The sequence below is a fragment of the Coturnix japonica genome, chromosome 13 (genome assembly GCF_001577835.2).
Source record: "Coturnix japonica isolate 7356 chromosome 13, Coturnix japonica 2.1, whole genome shotgun sequence".
Lineage (NCBI taxonomy): Eukaryota > Metazoa > Chordata > Aves > Galliformes > Phasianidae > Coturnix > Coturnix japonica.
The window spans coordinates 820,187-837,242 of record NC_029528.1 but is presented as its reverse complement, the minus strand read 5'-3'; the positions used below and the strand labels follow the sequence as shown (position 1 = coordinate 837,242).

At 44.3% G+C, this 17,056-nt stretch overlaps 1 protein-coding gene across 4 annotated transcripts in view; it reads right to left on the bottom strand.

Moving 5' to 3' along the window:
* NR3C1 (nuclear receptor subfamily 3 group C member 1) overlaps positions 1-17,056 on the bottom strand; it is a 52,414-nt gene that overhangs the window by 19,301 nt on the left and 16,057 nt on the right. For all 4 annotated transcript variants that reach the window (XR_001558119.2, XR_001558120.2, XM_015875474.2 and 1 more), the window contains one exon: positions 2,437-2,600. Coding sequence is in view for 2 of the 4 variants with exons in the window: in XM_015875474.2 (XP_015730960.1) it covers positions 2,437-2,600 (164 nt within the window). In the remaining 2 variants the exon portion in view is untranslated. The remainder of the gene's footprint in view (positions 1-2,436; positions 2,601-17,056) is intronic.

The window sequence follows — 17,056 nt, the reverse complement described above, 5'->3', positions numbered from 1 at the left end:
TGAGTTACATGAACAATTGTATAATGACAGCCTCCTTATGAAAAAGGCATTGCTAAGAGATATGTCCTTCTCCCAGACAGGGAACAAGAAACAGAAGTGTTGGTGGGACAAAGCTGCAGCCCAGGCTGTATCTGAGTATTTCAGTGTCCCAATGGATAACAGTGAGAGGAACAAATGTATTTTCCAAATATTCAGTTACTGACAGAAAAGCCTAGGAGTCTTCTTATAGAAGCAGACATGATCAAGGAATTAGTTTGAGATCAACTGTGAAACCTTCAGGTAAGCAGAGTCCACCCCTATGGCCTTCATCAAACTTCTGGAGTTCCACCTCCATACAAGTATTTGGGTTTCTTGTGTTCTACTGCTTTGACATTATTGTCTTTATTTATTTATTTCCAGATGGAAACTACATTATTTCTTTCCACCTCCTGCTTCCCATGGTCAGAACGCTGCCCTGTAGGTATGCCAGTCAGATGGACACATTTCAGTTACCTCTGCTGTTCAAAAAACAAATGTACTTAAGGAACATGCTGGTGAAAGCTGGTACTGAGTGAACTGAGATGCTTCCAAGAGGATTTACTGCAGATGGAGGCACTTTGCAGAGCATCCAGACAACGCTGCTGCTCCACCCTGCACCACCTGAGCACAAGCATGGCCCTGGGCTCTGATGGGTTATGATGATTGGAGGAATGAAAGATTCTTTGGAACAGATTGGGAGTGGAAAGGGCTGGAGAACAAGCACAATCTGGAGCACTGCAGGAGGCAGGGGTGTTGGAAGGGATTTAACACAGAGGGGAGGTGCGAGGATCTGAAGCAAGATGAAAGAGGAGGTGGAAGCAGGGAGGAAGACGTGGGCTGGCAGGAGAGGTGGTAACAGGAGGGAGGTGTGGGGCTGGGGCTGCAGAAACACAACCAGAAGGGCTCTGAGGCACCGTGAAAATAAGAACTAGAACGAGACAGCTTTTGCTATCCTGGATTACTGAAGAAAGGACCTTTGTTTGCGTGAGAATGGCTATAAATACAGAACAGCTGACCCACCTTCATTCATCCTCCCTCTTTTCCTCTAGTTCTACTGCTTGCTGAAAGAAATACACCTCACACTGGTTTCCTAGATGCTGACACTTTCAGTTTCTGTAACCATTTCCATTGCAGTGTATACAACTGCAGACAAATGAAACGCAGAAGATGCGTTTCCAGGCTTACAGCTCCGTGACAAATGCAGTTTGCTGGACATGTAAACTTCATCCCAACAAGAAGCCCTGCTGCAGATGGGAGCACAGCTCAGACAGGACAAGGCGAGAGCCAAGGACAGTGCTCTGTACTGGAGCTGGTTCTCATGGTACTTCAGAAACAGATTCAGTGTGCCATGACATGACATCCTTCCCCACTGCCTGCGAACATCCTTGGATCCCTCTGAGAGCAGCTCTGCGCTTCCATGCAGTTTCCCATTGCGTCACTACATTTCCTATTGCTTTGGTTGAGTTGGAAGCATGGGTATAGTCCTTCTTCTAGGGACGGATATAGGGATGGAATGACGATGCATCTTTGTGAAACACAGCCTTCCCTCTTCTCAAGTGAAATGCAGCTTTCAAAAATGTTAGCAGTAAGTGACAGTGTGACTCACTTCATCACACCCAGCAAGCACGGCCTGAAACAGGCACGAGACGGGAAGCCCTGAGAGAGGGATTTCCTGTATTGTGTAACAGCAGCACAAGAACCGCTGCTGCCCTTTCAGTGCACAGTGATGCGCTCTGAGCTCCTTCAGTCTCTGATGCTGATATTGCAGTGAGGAGTTGGGCACACAGGCACAGCCTGCTCAGCACAGAGTGGCCGCTCTGCTGCACTGCTATGGATTCCCACTTCATACTCTACCACTGTTTTCTTCCTGTGCTCACAGAGAAATCCCAACAACCCCAACCCACACGTCTGTAAATTACCCCGCATGTACCAAACACGTTACACATATGTAACATAACCAACACTGCTGACAGGAAACACTGTAAAACTCTCCCAACCTTGCACAAGAGTTACCCAGCTTCACATACATCATCATACACAAATCAATGAGAACAATACTTAGAATCACGAACTTTGAATGCAATGCACACAGATGCATCTGTACATAAGTAGGACAAATAAACAGAAACAACAGTGAAAGAAAATGAAGGAAACAAAAAGCAAAGATAACAATGCACCCTTTCATCCTGAGTGCACAGGAGCATTTATAAACGTAATGGTAATCTATGCTTCAGATAATCACACCATTATCAATGTTACTTGCTCCGAAAAGGACAGCAATAGCAGGGCTGGGGTTTCCCAGGACGATCTGAGCAATAACTGGGGCTCCAGTAGGATAGAGTGGCCTGGCTTTGGCTGGTCAGGTATGGAATTGGATCTTACAGGTTTGATGAATGCATTGTTTAAAACAAGTCTTACCTTCCACGGCTCTTTTGAAGAACACTTTGCAGCTGCCACAAGTAAGAACACCATAATGACACCCAGAGGCCTCGTCAGAGCACACAAGGCAGAGCTTGGGAGGTGGTCCCGCAGTCGCTGAGGTTGTGGATGGAGAAGAGCTTACATCTGATCTCAGTCCAGGGCTGGGAAAAAAGGCATGAAAATACAAATTAAGACTTGTAGCATATTGACAAACATTATACAACGGTGAGAAATGGGCTGCCTTTATCCTCAGAGACTCACAGCTCTGTGCAAACAGTTCACCAGACTCAGAAACAGTTAACAACAATCTCTGTAACACGTAAGTAAAGCTATACGGACTGCTTTACTGCCTATTTGACTGCGTCAAGATCACTTCCCTTACCCATCTCTGAAGCCAAGTTTCCTGTGCAGTGATCCTAGTCTATAAAATCGACTGCTACAGCACGCTCTCATTCCATACTGCTTTCATTATGGTCGCATTCCCCACAGTCTGCATTAAGTCCTGCAAGAGCTTCCCTTTTACTGCCAGCATCAGGCTTTGTACCAGGACACTTCTATGGAAGAAACTGCAAATGAAGACCGGTATTTATAGTAATAAATGATGCTTTCACTCCAGCATTTCAGGAAAGTAATAGCATTTCTTAATTTGAGGACATGGTATTCCTGTGTAAACACCCAGTCCACCAACAAAGGGTTAATTCTTAAACAAAGAACTACTGCTGGGACAGCACACAGCCCATCACAGCCACCTCTGAGCTGCTCCTAACCAGAAGGGCTTAACCAGCAGCAGCTCTGCCAAACTTCAGAGGCCGATTATTCAGCACGGAGCCCATTGCCTCGTCTGCTTCAGGCTGCCATGACACCTGAACTCCTTGTGGTTTACACAGCACATTTTGCTAAGTTTATTTTCACAAAAGTTTTAAACTTTTAGATGAGATTTCTATCCTGCATGACTGACTTCAAGTGATTCTAAAGTTTGGCGTAGAAGGGCTCCAGCCACTTTCTAGCTGAGGACAGAAAAATGACTTCCATTAGCCATTCCCTAAACTGGACTTAACATTTGAATGTGGGCCGACATTTTGACAGAAAATTCCTTTTCCTCTCCTCAAGGAAATCTGACTAGATTTGGTCAGACACTTAAAAAATATCATAGTTCTCAAACATTCACCAAAAAGAAATAAATTTCAGAGGAAATGAAAACACTTCAGCACCCTGAGGGCTTAAATTTTGAACAAGTCAGCTCTTCACACTGCGTCCCCATGGAAGAATTGAGAAACAGCCAAACAGCCTGGGAGTGCTGGGCGGGCTATGTGAGAGCATAGGGCAGAGCAGTGCTGAAGGATGGACAGCAGCAATAATCTGGTACAAAGGCTGGTGAGCAGGAATTCATCTAAATAGAAAGAACAAGAATGGAACAAGGGGCGGAGAGAAAAGGACTCAACTCCATCACATTCATCCTTTGCTTTCAGAAAATATCTGAAAGGCAGCAACACTTTCTCTATTCTATTACACTACAAAGATGATGACATCTACCATCACTATCACTAGCTAATCTGCCAACTAAAGCGGCACTCATCAATAGATTACAACCCTGTTTATGTCCCACAGGATGGCTTTTCTATGTTTTCTAAATAATTTGTCTTCTCTCAAGAAGCAGAAAAACATAACAAAATATTTAGGTTGCACAATCAAGTGCACAACACCCAAGTAATGGCAGAATGGAATTCACCCCGGCTACGTTCATCTGATGTCCTTACAAACACACATCTTTAATTACACACTCACACTCACTTCCACGAAGCCTGCCTGCCCTCCTCAGCACTGAAGCGTTCCAGGAATGTGTCACGTAACAACAGAGGCTGCTGCTTGCTAGGGCCCATCTCCCTGCAGGAGATGGTTTGCATGAGTGGTGACAGTTTTGCAAGGGAAGCAACTTCACGGGTAAGGAAGTCAAGGACTCAATTCTATCTCTGCTTCTTATCACCAAGCTGCATGTGATGGCGCACGATTAGGACAAAGCAGTGCTGGGCCATAAGAAGCTGTTGGTCGCTCTGCTCCCTGCATCGTAACTCAAAGCTGGAACCCAGAGTGCTCCTTCATGGGAGGTCAGTGAGTGGGAGCCGACCTGGGGCTGCATGACCCTGCATGGCTCACAGCAAACAATTAACTGTGATCAGTACCACAATACTCACTCCGGATTAGTTGGGTCCAATTCACACCTCACACTCTAGAAAGCAGATTACTGCTGGACGAAACAGTTTGTGGTTGTGTAATTAAAGATTCAGGCCCGGTGGCACCTCTTCCTACACTATGAATCTCAGTTTAAACACTAAAATGTGAATGGAGAGCCTGGAATGTAAATAAGGCATGCACTGCTTGAGAGCGGCAGATCATTAAAACATTCAGAAATGAGAAAAGAGAGAAGCTTCTCTTTCTATGCAGTTTTGAAGACAACTAATACAGATCAAAAAAATTGAGCTCTTGTGAATTTACGGCAAAAACGTTTTCAAGGAATCATTCACAAACTGTCACTGAAATGGTGGTAGTGCCAAACCTATTCTACTGGAAGTTTTCAATCACCTTTAATGTTTAATTAGGCTCATCTTCCATACAAGAATCACAGAAATTGTTACACGATAAAGACAACAGAGAGATACTAAATAGAACTAAATAGAACAACAGAACTAAAACCAAATGATGACATCAGTTAATAAAGCAGTCACCAATAATCTAATCTGGGTTTCTGGCATATCTTTTCAGGCTTGGCTCTATGAGTTAAGGCCAATATTTACTAATGGAGGGGAAAAGGGTAGAATGCTGACAGCCCCTCCTCACCTCCTGCTTGCCCTGTCCCTGAGTGTGATCCCACAGGAGCCTCATGGATCTGATCCACAGCCAAAGTGAGCACCCAGTGCATGGGACAGACCTGTACCCACAGCAACCTCGCCTGGCATTCAGTGTAAATCTTTTACACACAAAGCCATGGGAAGAAGGAGAAAAAGACAACAAAAATGCTTCCCAAGGGGTTGTGTCTCTCTCCTCAAGAAGTGAGGATTTACACCCCATGATAACATAACCATTATTGTTATCCTTCGGTTATTTGCAGAAGTGTTTCAGAACTCAACAAATCCCTAACAAACTATAGCTCTTACCCAAATGGAAGAAAACAAAAACAAGTCCAAGTGGGAGAGGAAAAGCATTCTGAAATGAAGTGGTTCCAAGTTCATAAGATGAATTATCTTTTATTCTTGGAGGCAATGTGTTAGTGAAGAAAGGGGACCGAGGTCCACTCCCATACACATTCAGAAGTTATTCATACCTAAACAAGTTTTATTTGCACAGATATTTGTTTATAATTTCTCATCGAGGAGACAGGAAGGGAAATGGGAAGCCTTAAAGAAGATGCAGCTCCCGTAACCAGGCCTGTACAAACCATGCTGTTTATCTAAGTCCATTCCTTTGTTAATCATTGACCAGAGACTTTCAAACACAGCTCAAGGTTCAAACTTTAGTGAAGATGGGTGTGGTAAAGTTTATGGTGTCTGACATTTGTATTCCCTGGGGATCTGTCCCCCTGTGCACCCCTATCCCAGCCTGGAGGAGCAGAGCCCACAGCACCAGGTGGGAAAGCAGAGGTGTGAGTCAGGAAGGCAAACAAGAACCATCCCATAGCCAGGCTGTCAGCGCTGGGCTTTCAGATACAGCCCATCATGAAGCTGGCAGCCCTGTCCTTAGCAATAAGTCGGGGCATAAAGTTGTTGCAGAGCTGTGGCTCTCCTATGGACACATCCCATCAGAGCAGCTGAGGGCAGCAGTGACAACATTTGCTTTCTTCCCATCTCTGCCTTCTTCTGAAACAATGCAGAACATGCAAACTCCCACATGTGGTAACCATGCTAACATTATACTGCTGTTTTAAAAATGCATCACCTTTCTGCACTGTGCATCAGCCATAACATCACCTCTGGCTGCACTGGGTGAGCTCAGCAGCACTGCCAACAGCCTCACTGCCCCAAAGGGGAATGGGGTCTGGTACCAACAGGAGGAACACCTGGGGAGGGCTGTGGGACAGCTGTCAGCTCAGCAGTTTGCACCTTTTCAAACACCCAACCCTGGAGAGAACTTCAGAGGCAACACCTCATCCCAGGTATTTTCAGACATACACACAACGAAGCTATTCCCTGGTACTATTACAAACTGCAACATCACTGCAGACAGCTCCTGGAAGTGCTGAAAACATTTTATTTGTGTCCAAGTACCAACGGAGGGAAGGAATGGATGAAATGTATGTCAGGGTGGGAGAAAACAGCTCCAAGATTGATTAAATGTATCTAAGCCTGAAGCAGTGTAAATGAGACTGCTCGTTTTGCTCTTACTCCCAGCCCAGTACATCACACATGAGTTGCATTCACTGCACAATAAATCTAGACCATAAAATGATACACACCATAACTCTTGGCCCTCCAGAAAAAGTCAGCTTAGTGTTTAAATTACACATTCTTAATAGCAAAGTACTCGTCCGTGTAAGTAGCACCACCAAAGTAACAGGAAAGGAGCCACTTCCAATGTCACCACCATCTGGGCCTCCTTATCTTCCAGCAATGAGAACAGTGTAAACACACAGCCGTGTACAGCAAGAGATCACATTTTTTTGAGTTGCTGATTTCTTTATTAACCAGAGAACTGCTAATTAATTTTGATGCTCTCTTAGGCAGGAAAGCCATTTTCAGAGCAGGCATAAAAAATGCTGAACAACTCAATTGACACTACTGGCCCATCGCAATGAAAGCAGTGAGAGATCCCGCACAAAACAACAAGCTGCCACTACCATCCCCTACATCATTAGTTGGAGAAGCCCCATGAAAGGGTTTGGCTCCAACCATTCCCCTGCCCAGGGAAAGGTCCCTGTGGAAAGCACAGACGGAGTCCACATCACAGCCCTCCAGAGCAGTGCGGTGCACAATGGTCCCTTCTGTCTCCTGTAATGTCCTCGCTTAAGTTTAGAGACTGAAAATTGGTATGAATTGGTAGAAACCAATGATTTCCTTCCCGGTTGCCTGCAGACTCTACACAGATACACATTCTTTGCTCCATCTGGCAACCACTGAGTATGCAGAAAGCTCAAATACCATCCATGGATATTAAGTACATTGCAATTTACCTCTAAGTCAAAGGCATCTTGGGATGTTGATTCAAACATTCCTATGGACTGTCTGAGTGTGTACACACGAAAAGCCAATCTCCCAAAAGCGCTTACACAGAACCTGCCTATCCTTCAGCTTTCTTTCCTGTCTTGTATCAAAAAAAGGCAACGCATCTGCTTTGGAAGAAGTGCTGCACATCGCCAACAGTGCCATAATAAACAGAAAAAGTCTGCTACAGATTACAGTATTTACCTAAATCCTGTGAATAAAAGCATCCAACATTGCTGTTTTATAGTCCCTTTGAAAGCCAAGATGATTAACACCATTTCCTTTATCGCTCCCTTAGATAAATGCCTTATCGCCAGGTGATAAGCAGGAAGCCAGGCTCTGCTGTGATGGTGCAGCTCAGTGCGGCTGCATGGACAGCAGATGACTGGGTCAGCAGGAAGGCCACATCCAGTTGTGCTTCAGGGTGGGATGCACAAGCTCCCTGCAGAGGATGATGCTCTCCCAGAACCAAACTGGTGGGTATCGTCACGTCTCCCCCACACTGGGCCTACATTAGGATATATTCCATAGCTGACTCACAAGGAAGTACTGAGAGTACAACCTCCCCAAATAAACTGAGATACAGGCAGACCTAAGGCAGCAAAGTCTCATAATCAGACTCCATATACACAGAATGACAGATATTTACAGGACACGCACTGAACATGTTTACATATATACTGTTCCCTTTAATACAACTAAAATGGGCTGTGTGATCCATCGCTGTGTGTAAAATAGCCTCAAATACTGCCAATGTTTTTGCATGCTTTTCCAACAACTCTCATACATCACAACAAGGACATTAACTGAGGTATCCAGATTGGGTTAACAAGAAGAAAATGGCTTCAGCCCACACTGACCTGATGTATATCCACTGGGAAAGACTTTGTTTTCAAAGCAGTGCATTTTCACTGGAGCTCAATGAGAATGAGAACCACTCTGCAGCCCTACAGCACCCCGCCCCGGCTGCTTTGTCCCCCACAGCCCTTGCAGGGAACCTGGTGTAATTTGAGGTATGTTTGCAGCAAGTACATGAAGAAGTACTTATTAGAAAGGAAAATGCAGCAATGGCCCCTTCTGCTCTATGGGCATATGTATGTGCTCCTTTAGAAACTGCTGTCTTAGGCTGAGGGCTGACACAACAGCGCTGCCCTGCCAGCACCTGAGAAGTGCCACACACCCCAACACCATCCTCCGGTTGATGGAATCCATCACTCTGGGGAACAAGATAAATTAATTATCTGTATTTAGTAGAGCCTCAGCGACAAATGTGCATTGCCAAGAGGAGGCTTCTCAGGAGCTTGTGTTTCACAGCATCTCACTGAGGCAGCAGGGGCCGCGTTCCAAGCACCCCAGCTCCATTTCTCATAAATTATTCCCCAGTAAATAGAAATCAACCCAGAAAGTCTGGGTGATTACCATTGGTGGACCAACAGAACCATCTTTTGCACGGACTGCTGATATCGCACAATGGAAACAAAGCAAACACAAACACGACATAGGCTCCCTATGGGCACCACACTGCCTCATCCCCACTCTGACACCTGGCACTGTCTGCTCCGAAGCCAAAGGTGCACAATGTCCCCTGGGAGCACCGCGCTGTGCCCAGCCACCCGCTGCCACGAGCCCCAACACCATCACCTCCCCTTGCCCCAAAATGGCGTCCGCTACCATTTTAGAGCTCACACAGGAGTGAGAAAGAAGCACTAACGCAACGGAGTGACGTGATTTTTTTTTTTTTTTTTTTTTTTTTTTTTTTTTTTTTTTTTTTTGGATGCTCTCCAGAATGTAAAGGTTTCAAGGGCACAGGCAAAGCTTTCTTGGAATGGATAAATGGTAATTGATGTTGCAGCTGCAACCTTAGCTGGAGCTCACGGGATTTCAAATGTACTACAGACTTCAAGTATTTATGACCAGAATACGATAATTAAATTATATGTTCTAAACTTTTACATTTACTACAGTGTGCCAGCAGAGCTGCCGAAGAGCCGTGCCTCCAAGGGAGGGCCTCGACTCACAACCATCAATTCATATATGGTTTTCAGAAGTTTTCATAACTCTTATTTTATTGCCTCTGTCACGACTGCCTTAAATGAAGTAGCAAAGAATGAAGGCAGATGCAAGGACCTTGGTACACATTGAGAAAACCTTTGCCTAAAATTATGGGATTGATTCATAATATGCCATCCCAATCCTTTACGCTGCATTGCATACCAAAACACGCATTTGACCTACACGTAGTTGTGCAGTACTGGGCAGAGAGGGGTTGCCATGGGGAGGATCTCAAGACTAAAATCTCCATAGAAGAAAGCTCAAAAATCTGCTCAGAATTTTACTTATAAAGATGTGTTTTATTTTAACACACAATACAACGCTGCCTGCAGCCCACTGGTCTCTGAGCGCAGCAGACACCGCTCTGACCTCAGCTCCCACCACGCTCCCATGGAAGCAGAGCGGTAGTTTTCCAACATCAAAACACCAAGCCTTGCAAGCAAACTGAAAGCCAATGGACCTGCCAGAAAAGTGTTATCTTAACAGACAGCCTTCAACATCATGGTTTCCTTCTCTGCACACTGAATTCAGAAACAGAACTCTCACACAGAGAGATTTTGTTAACAGAACAGGCCAAGGAGCATCATATCTTACTCATACCATATCTTACCTTATCCTACATAATCAGAATATAGCTAAAAAATATTTCACTCCTCAGTACAGCATCATTATTAATGTCATAGCAGAGGAATTGAACTGAAATTATGAAGTGGGATTGGTTCCATTAATGACCTCAGTGTGAGCTCTGTTATGTGTTGCTCCAGTGCTCCCAATGTGAGCTCTTCTGTCAATCACAGGGCTGCGGTCAGGAGCTGCCAAAATGATGTTGCTAGGAAAAAAGGCAAGACATCTGGAAAGCTGACTGTAACGTACATGGAAAAATATTACTGTGCTGCAAGAAAGGCGGTACAAGACTCGACTGAATGCAAGAGTCACGGAGCAGATATTTTAAAAGTGAAGGTCAATACTTGCATAGTATCTAATTGGTTCATAAAGCTATAGCTACATTCAGACTGCCCATCAGAAAGTCATCCCATACAGCTCTGTGGAAAGAAAATACAACAGGCACAAATGGATCAGAAAAAAGCCCTGAACTTTTCTGAGAAGGAAATACGGCTAACGAAGCAGAAAGGAATTTTTCTTCATTAATTCTTTCTAGAGAATTTAAAGAAGCAGTTTAGAAGTGGAATTAATACTGAAAGAACCTCAAGATGGTAAATTTTTCAGGGCATAAAATACATTTCCCTGCCAGTCCATAGGAAGCATTGCACAACACGTCTGTACTCTTGGCATGGGCTGTCACGCTTTTTTGGCAACAAAAATAATGCATTTACATGTGGACTGCTTTATTATGGAGTTTTAACCAATGTGTTACATTCTGGGCTCTGCTTCAGTGAAAATATATGAAGAAGAGGGACGGGGATGTGTGCCAGTTTTAGGTTTTGGCCTCTGTCCATTTGATGTGGAGCCAGGATGACTTGGTTGACTGTTGAGTCATAGGTTGTTCAATTGACATTATTTTACATTTGACTAGTTATTGTTCTTTAAACTTTGAACAGGAGTCCAGAAGCTCACAAACCACCAGTGAAACCAAGGGGAAAAAAAGGAAAGAAAAAAAAAAAAGGAAAAAAAAAAAAAAAAAAGGACTAAAAAAGGAGCCAAGGCACAGTTTAAACAAGATCCTTGAGCAAGAAACACGCTGTCCTTAAATGACTTCTGCATTTAGCAGAGACAGCCTAAAAACCCCCATTCATCCAACAATTACAAAAACCTTTAGGTATATAAAAAGCCATCTGTAATGCACAGCACTGACTTCAAAATCACTGTGGATACACTGAGATATGGCCCCGTTTGTATTAATATACAGATGGGAAGGAGAAGCAAACATTTTCCTTTGAAAAATGGATTAAAAGCAAAAATCAGTAAGCAGAGTGAGCACTGTATTTTTAACAGTAATTAGAGTCCACTATGAAAAAACATTGGTGGGTTTCATGTGGTTGTGATCAGAAACAGATGTGTTACATCCACACAATGCACTCAATACTGTAAGTTGTACCGCAATTCTTATCAGTCTCCCCACCTGACTGGTTTCCTCCACTCCAGTTTCAGGTGGCAGGTATGTTTTCAGCGGGTTTTGAACCCTGTGGTGGAGAACCTCTACATGAATACATGTTATACTGGGTACTCTTCCATATATCAGGCTTGGGCTTCGGCCTAATTTACCCATCATCTTCAGACCTGCGAGCACATACAAGAGCTTTAAAGCAAGCAAACATGTCTGAAAGGGATCTTCCAAAGCCTTACTGACTTTAACAAAATAATCCCATTTCATTTCAGTGGGCCTCTGACACCTTTGATGCATGGAACATACCCGAAAGCACTCTTCTTAGCATACGAATAGGAAGAAAAGTTTGTGCTAAATTTGCTTACTGGGACAAAGTCAGTGCCCAAAAGTTTCCTAAGACTTCAGAAGGAAGAGCAGTGAGCACTGCCTGAGAGATGAGCACAGCTCCAGCGTGCCATTTCCATGGCACTTCTAAGTCAACTTTATTGGACTATCTGGCAGTACTATAACTAATTTTGTCAACACAGTTAAGCAATTACAGATAAAATTTCTGCTATAGGATGCATACCCAGTAGGTCGTAATCTGCTGCTATTTCCACTTGGCACCCATCTCTCACTCAGGCTATCAAGACGTCTCACCACATTTCACCACATCCCTTTGCACTCCTTCATAAGCATTCTTCATAATTTATTTTGTTGCGGATACTTTTATGCCTTGCCTTCAATCTCCCTCCTGGATTTCTCCTATTATCTTATCCATGCTCTTCTATTATTTTCTTCTATTATTTTATCCAACTTGCTCTTCCTCCAGCCCTCCCCTTCAGCCTAAGGAAGCCATATTCCTTCCCCAGTGAACCTCACACCGTTTCCTGGCCGCATTGTTCATCACGGCCTCTTTGTATATTTTCTCTTCCTGAGCAGCACTGCAGCTCCTCCCAATTGAAACTCCACCTGTGAGTCTCATTAGGGGCTGCTTACCCTGCCCACTATGCACAGCCCTACCGACACACAGCCCTTCATCTGAGAGCTGAATACACTGGTGCCCTTCCCCACGTTCAATTAATGAAGATGAACTGAGACCCTTGTGCTGTGATCGAGCACACTCTGTACAGCCAAGACCAAGCTCCTCTGCAGCTGCAGTTCAAATGGGAGAAGAGACCAAAAGAAAGCACCCAACTTTCAAGCAAAGTGTCTATATCTGAAAATCACAATTCAAAACTTGAACCACTGCAGCTGCCGCACCTCTTACTGCCACTCAGCATCAGCTGCCTGAGTGTAGCTTTGGTTTAAGCCGAGTCTGTAACTGAGACCTAAACACACCAACCCGGGGTTTAATGAAGCAGAGATACTGACATTCAGAAAGCCTTATTTTCTTCAAATAATAATTTCACAACAGCCATTTTCTTTCATTTACAGTACTAAATTCTAACCTTACATAAGCATTTCTCATACGGCAAAAAAGCAGCTCCTGTTGCTACAGCATCTTCAGGAGACCGCAATCGAATGGTCTGATAAACTTCAACCCTGCGGAAGCTTTTTTCTCACACAAAACTTTGCTGACCTTTCCTAAGGGTTTCTTGGATTCATAGACAAACTAAGTCTGTGTCTAAACATCTTTGGGATTCAGGAAAGCAGTTAACCTCTGCTTGCTTTGGGATGGGCACGTACCCAAAGCTCCAGCACTGGGACCAGCCTGGCTCCTCCCTCCCAGTGCTCTGAACATTGCTCTTCCTTCACTCAGATCCTCAGCAGCCCCTGATGACATGTGACTGCTGCACAACTATTCTTAAGGATGAATAAATAACTGTACCATCAAAGGCTTCCATTATTTCTAGCTTGTGCTCAAATCTGTTAAGACTACATTGCCTTTGAAGTAACGACCAAGCTGGACGTTTGTTGTACCACTTACTTGCATGTTCCATCCAAGAAACATTAAACAAAGGTCAAATTGATAAACAAGAAAGTTTGCTAATAGGAACAGCCTGAACATTGATTCCGCACTTAACTCTTTGCTTCTATGTACACAATTCATAGGGTTCTAAACAAAGAGAACACAACATATAACAGCAGGAAGAATTAGGGAGATGCCTGGTGGTGGTAGCGAGGCCTTCCTGCATACAACTTCTTTAACCTTGGCATATGCACACGTGGGTGTGCATCTACATATCCTCCCTCGTGTGTTAACTGTCACACTTCAATTTATCCTTGACATCACAAATAAACCAAGGGGATTATAGTAGAACAAGCTACTCAACATGCTGCCCAGGGAAGTTCTTACATGCTTGAAAGCTACCCTCCACTTCTTTCATTCAAATAGCAGACATAGTTCCAAAGACATCTATGAAATTAAAATCCTCTGTTAGAAAGACAGAAATAGAAAGGCAGGAGAAGCGTGCTGCATTTCCCATGCCGTGCCCTGCTCACATGAACTGACCCCAGGCTCGCCTCAAAGCACACCTGGCCTCCCAGCCCAGCTCTGTATCCAGCCCTGTTCCCATCCCTCGATACTGAGTTACACCTATGCTTAGAGCAGGCAATTACTGTAACCAACAAGAGTATCGTAGAGCTTTCAGAATACATCTTCACATGTAATAAGACTGGGTGGTAGTGCAGGCAGAGGGCAGGACTGGATACTTGGTATTTACAGAAGCAATGCCACCAGTAGCTTTTACTGGTGAGTATTTGGATGACTGCTTTGCCCTGCCTCTCCCAGCAGAAAACCTGGTTCTTTTTTGGCTTCATGTCCAAAACTCTTCAGCGTTGGGGCTGCTCAGACAACAAGTAAACAACGCACTGTACGTGGGCTCAGCGCCAGCTGGCCTCCTGCTGCCCTGAAACTTGTGACTTGCACTCAGACTCAGAAGAATGCCTTTTGACATGGTCATTTCCTCTCCTTTCAAATATAAAAAACACAACTTCTTTTCCTCCAATTAAATAGCTTTCCTGGCCTAAATAGTAAAATTAGGAAAATACAGCAAAGCTAATCTGAAATTAGGACTAATGTATTTTGGAAGGAAGCTTTTGACTCCTCCTTAGAAGCCTTCAAGCAACAGCTCTACAGCTGGAGGCCGAGCAGAGGCTCATCTCAAAGCTCATCTGTTCTGGAAGTGTGCAGCAGTTTCAGTTGCAGCTCTGTTCCATCCCTGCAGCTCACAGTGTGTGCTGCAGCACTTCGACCACATGGTGTGCATCACACCGGGGCTGCTGCCTTGGGGCTTTCTGAAGCTGGCAGTGTGCCCCACATCAAGAACCACCTTCACAATAGTGATACCAGTGTGTGTGAAAGCACACAGGAGGGGAACATCACTCGAAGGACTTAACAAAGCACTGCAGGTGCCGGGACAGGGCTGGTCAGAGCAGCCTGATGGTCTACCTTTGTGTGGTGAGCCTTCTTCCAATATTTAAGTGATTGTATTTATGTAATGATCAGTTAAATTCATCTACACTGTAAGTTGAAGAATAATTAAACAATGAATGGCTATAATTGATCTTTTTCCCTGTGTAATTACACTAGAGCTCTGCCAGGAAACTTGCTGCTTCTCTCCCACGTCTCTCCCTCTGCACTCCAAGCATGCTCATATATCCCAAAGCAAAATACTTCTGCGAGGAAAACTTCAATTTATGGACTGAGTTCCACGGTTGTGGCTCGTTGAACAGGGAAGAAGTTCTCAAAGGCACCACATAACGTGTGCATGATCCATCCAGCTTCTGAATTCTTCAGCCTGGCATAAACGTACATGCAAGTTATTCTGATGGCATCTTTTCACCTCATTTCTTACATACACTGAGGAATTCAGACTGTTTGGATGTTAAAGCAAATCTGCTTTTACAAGGAACTTTACAGTAATTGTTTTTTAAACATCGGTCTTAGATGTAATCTCTATTCTTGGCCTTTAATTTGAGGTCAAAAGGAGAACACGGAGTCTTGGCAATATGGTTGAAACAGCAACATGGACGTTATTGTGGTTAACTTAGTGTTTTTTTTCTCCATAGACTTCTGTTTCCAACTTAATTTTATCTCTTTAGTGATCTGCATAATGTGCATCTGTTTTAAAAAGGCCACCTCCATCCAAGTGATGCTGTCCTGCAATCGCAGCTGCACTCAGGGCAACTCTTGTGCTTGGTTTTCCTTCCTGGGGGAATGGGGCTGAGCTCTCACAGTCAGTGCCTGCTCCAGGATCTGATGGGGTACACCTGCACGGCTCCTTGGGAGGCTTCCCTGAGTCCAAGGAAGAGATTCAATGTTCTGCATGTTTGGAAAATGAAAACAGCCAGTTTTCCAAAGCACGAGGATAGCCTCCAGGAGCCTCCTTCATCTCCCTCAAATGAGAAGGAAAGGGTGTGCATCAGGGTGTGGAAGAATCTCTCCTTTAAACCCACATGTAAAAACCTTCCTTTAATGCTGTTTTTCTGGACTGAAATGTAAAAGCTGAGAGAAGGCTTTGCAGAAATTATTTGGGAATATTTTGAATGTTTTCCCTCATCAATGGACCACATTGACACTCCAACGCAAATGCAGCCCATGTCTTGGCTCAGCGACCAAGTTCAGATTCCCTGAAGCTTCCTCTGGCCTTTTCCAGGCCTTGTTTGTGTAGATGACATTCCCTACAATATTCCTACAATTACATTTTGCAGCTGTTGGCTTTATTAAAAAACAACAACAAAAACCAAACAGTCCAAAAGGTCTTTCAGAAAGGAATGAATTCAATTATTTCCAACTTTACAGCACTCTCCAGAAACTGTTATTCTGGACAAAATCTACTGGTGCCGAAGAATGCAAATTATCAAGAAGGGTTTGTTTCATGTCATTGGAGGCTGCGGGAATCTAGGTACGGAGCTAAGAATGAGCACAGACAGCAGTGGAGGCAGAGCTGTACCCCTCAATGTGCACATTTCCCTTCTGAGTGGGTTTCTCTCATAAAAGAGCGACTCTCACAACTGTGAGCCCTTAAGCAGAGCTGAAGGAAGAATGCCAGATGGTGCAGGACTTGTGATTAAAACGGCAAGAATAAACAATACAGGGAAACACTTATCATTCTCTCCTTGAAAAGGCGGCCCTGCTTATCTCCGGCTCTTGGCCTCGCTCAAGCCATCACAACCCAGATTAAACATCACAGACCTTTGACCCTGTTCTGTATTTCTGCATGGACTGCTGCTGCAGAACAACGGTTCAGGTTGTGACTGCTCCACGATGCTGGGAACACCACTGCATCCAGAACACAGAGAGCAGCTGAACTAATGGCAGCTGCTTGTACGACCAGCACCTTGCTGGGCTCTTGACATCAGGTGAACTTAATTTGGACTGAAA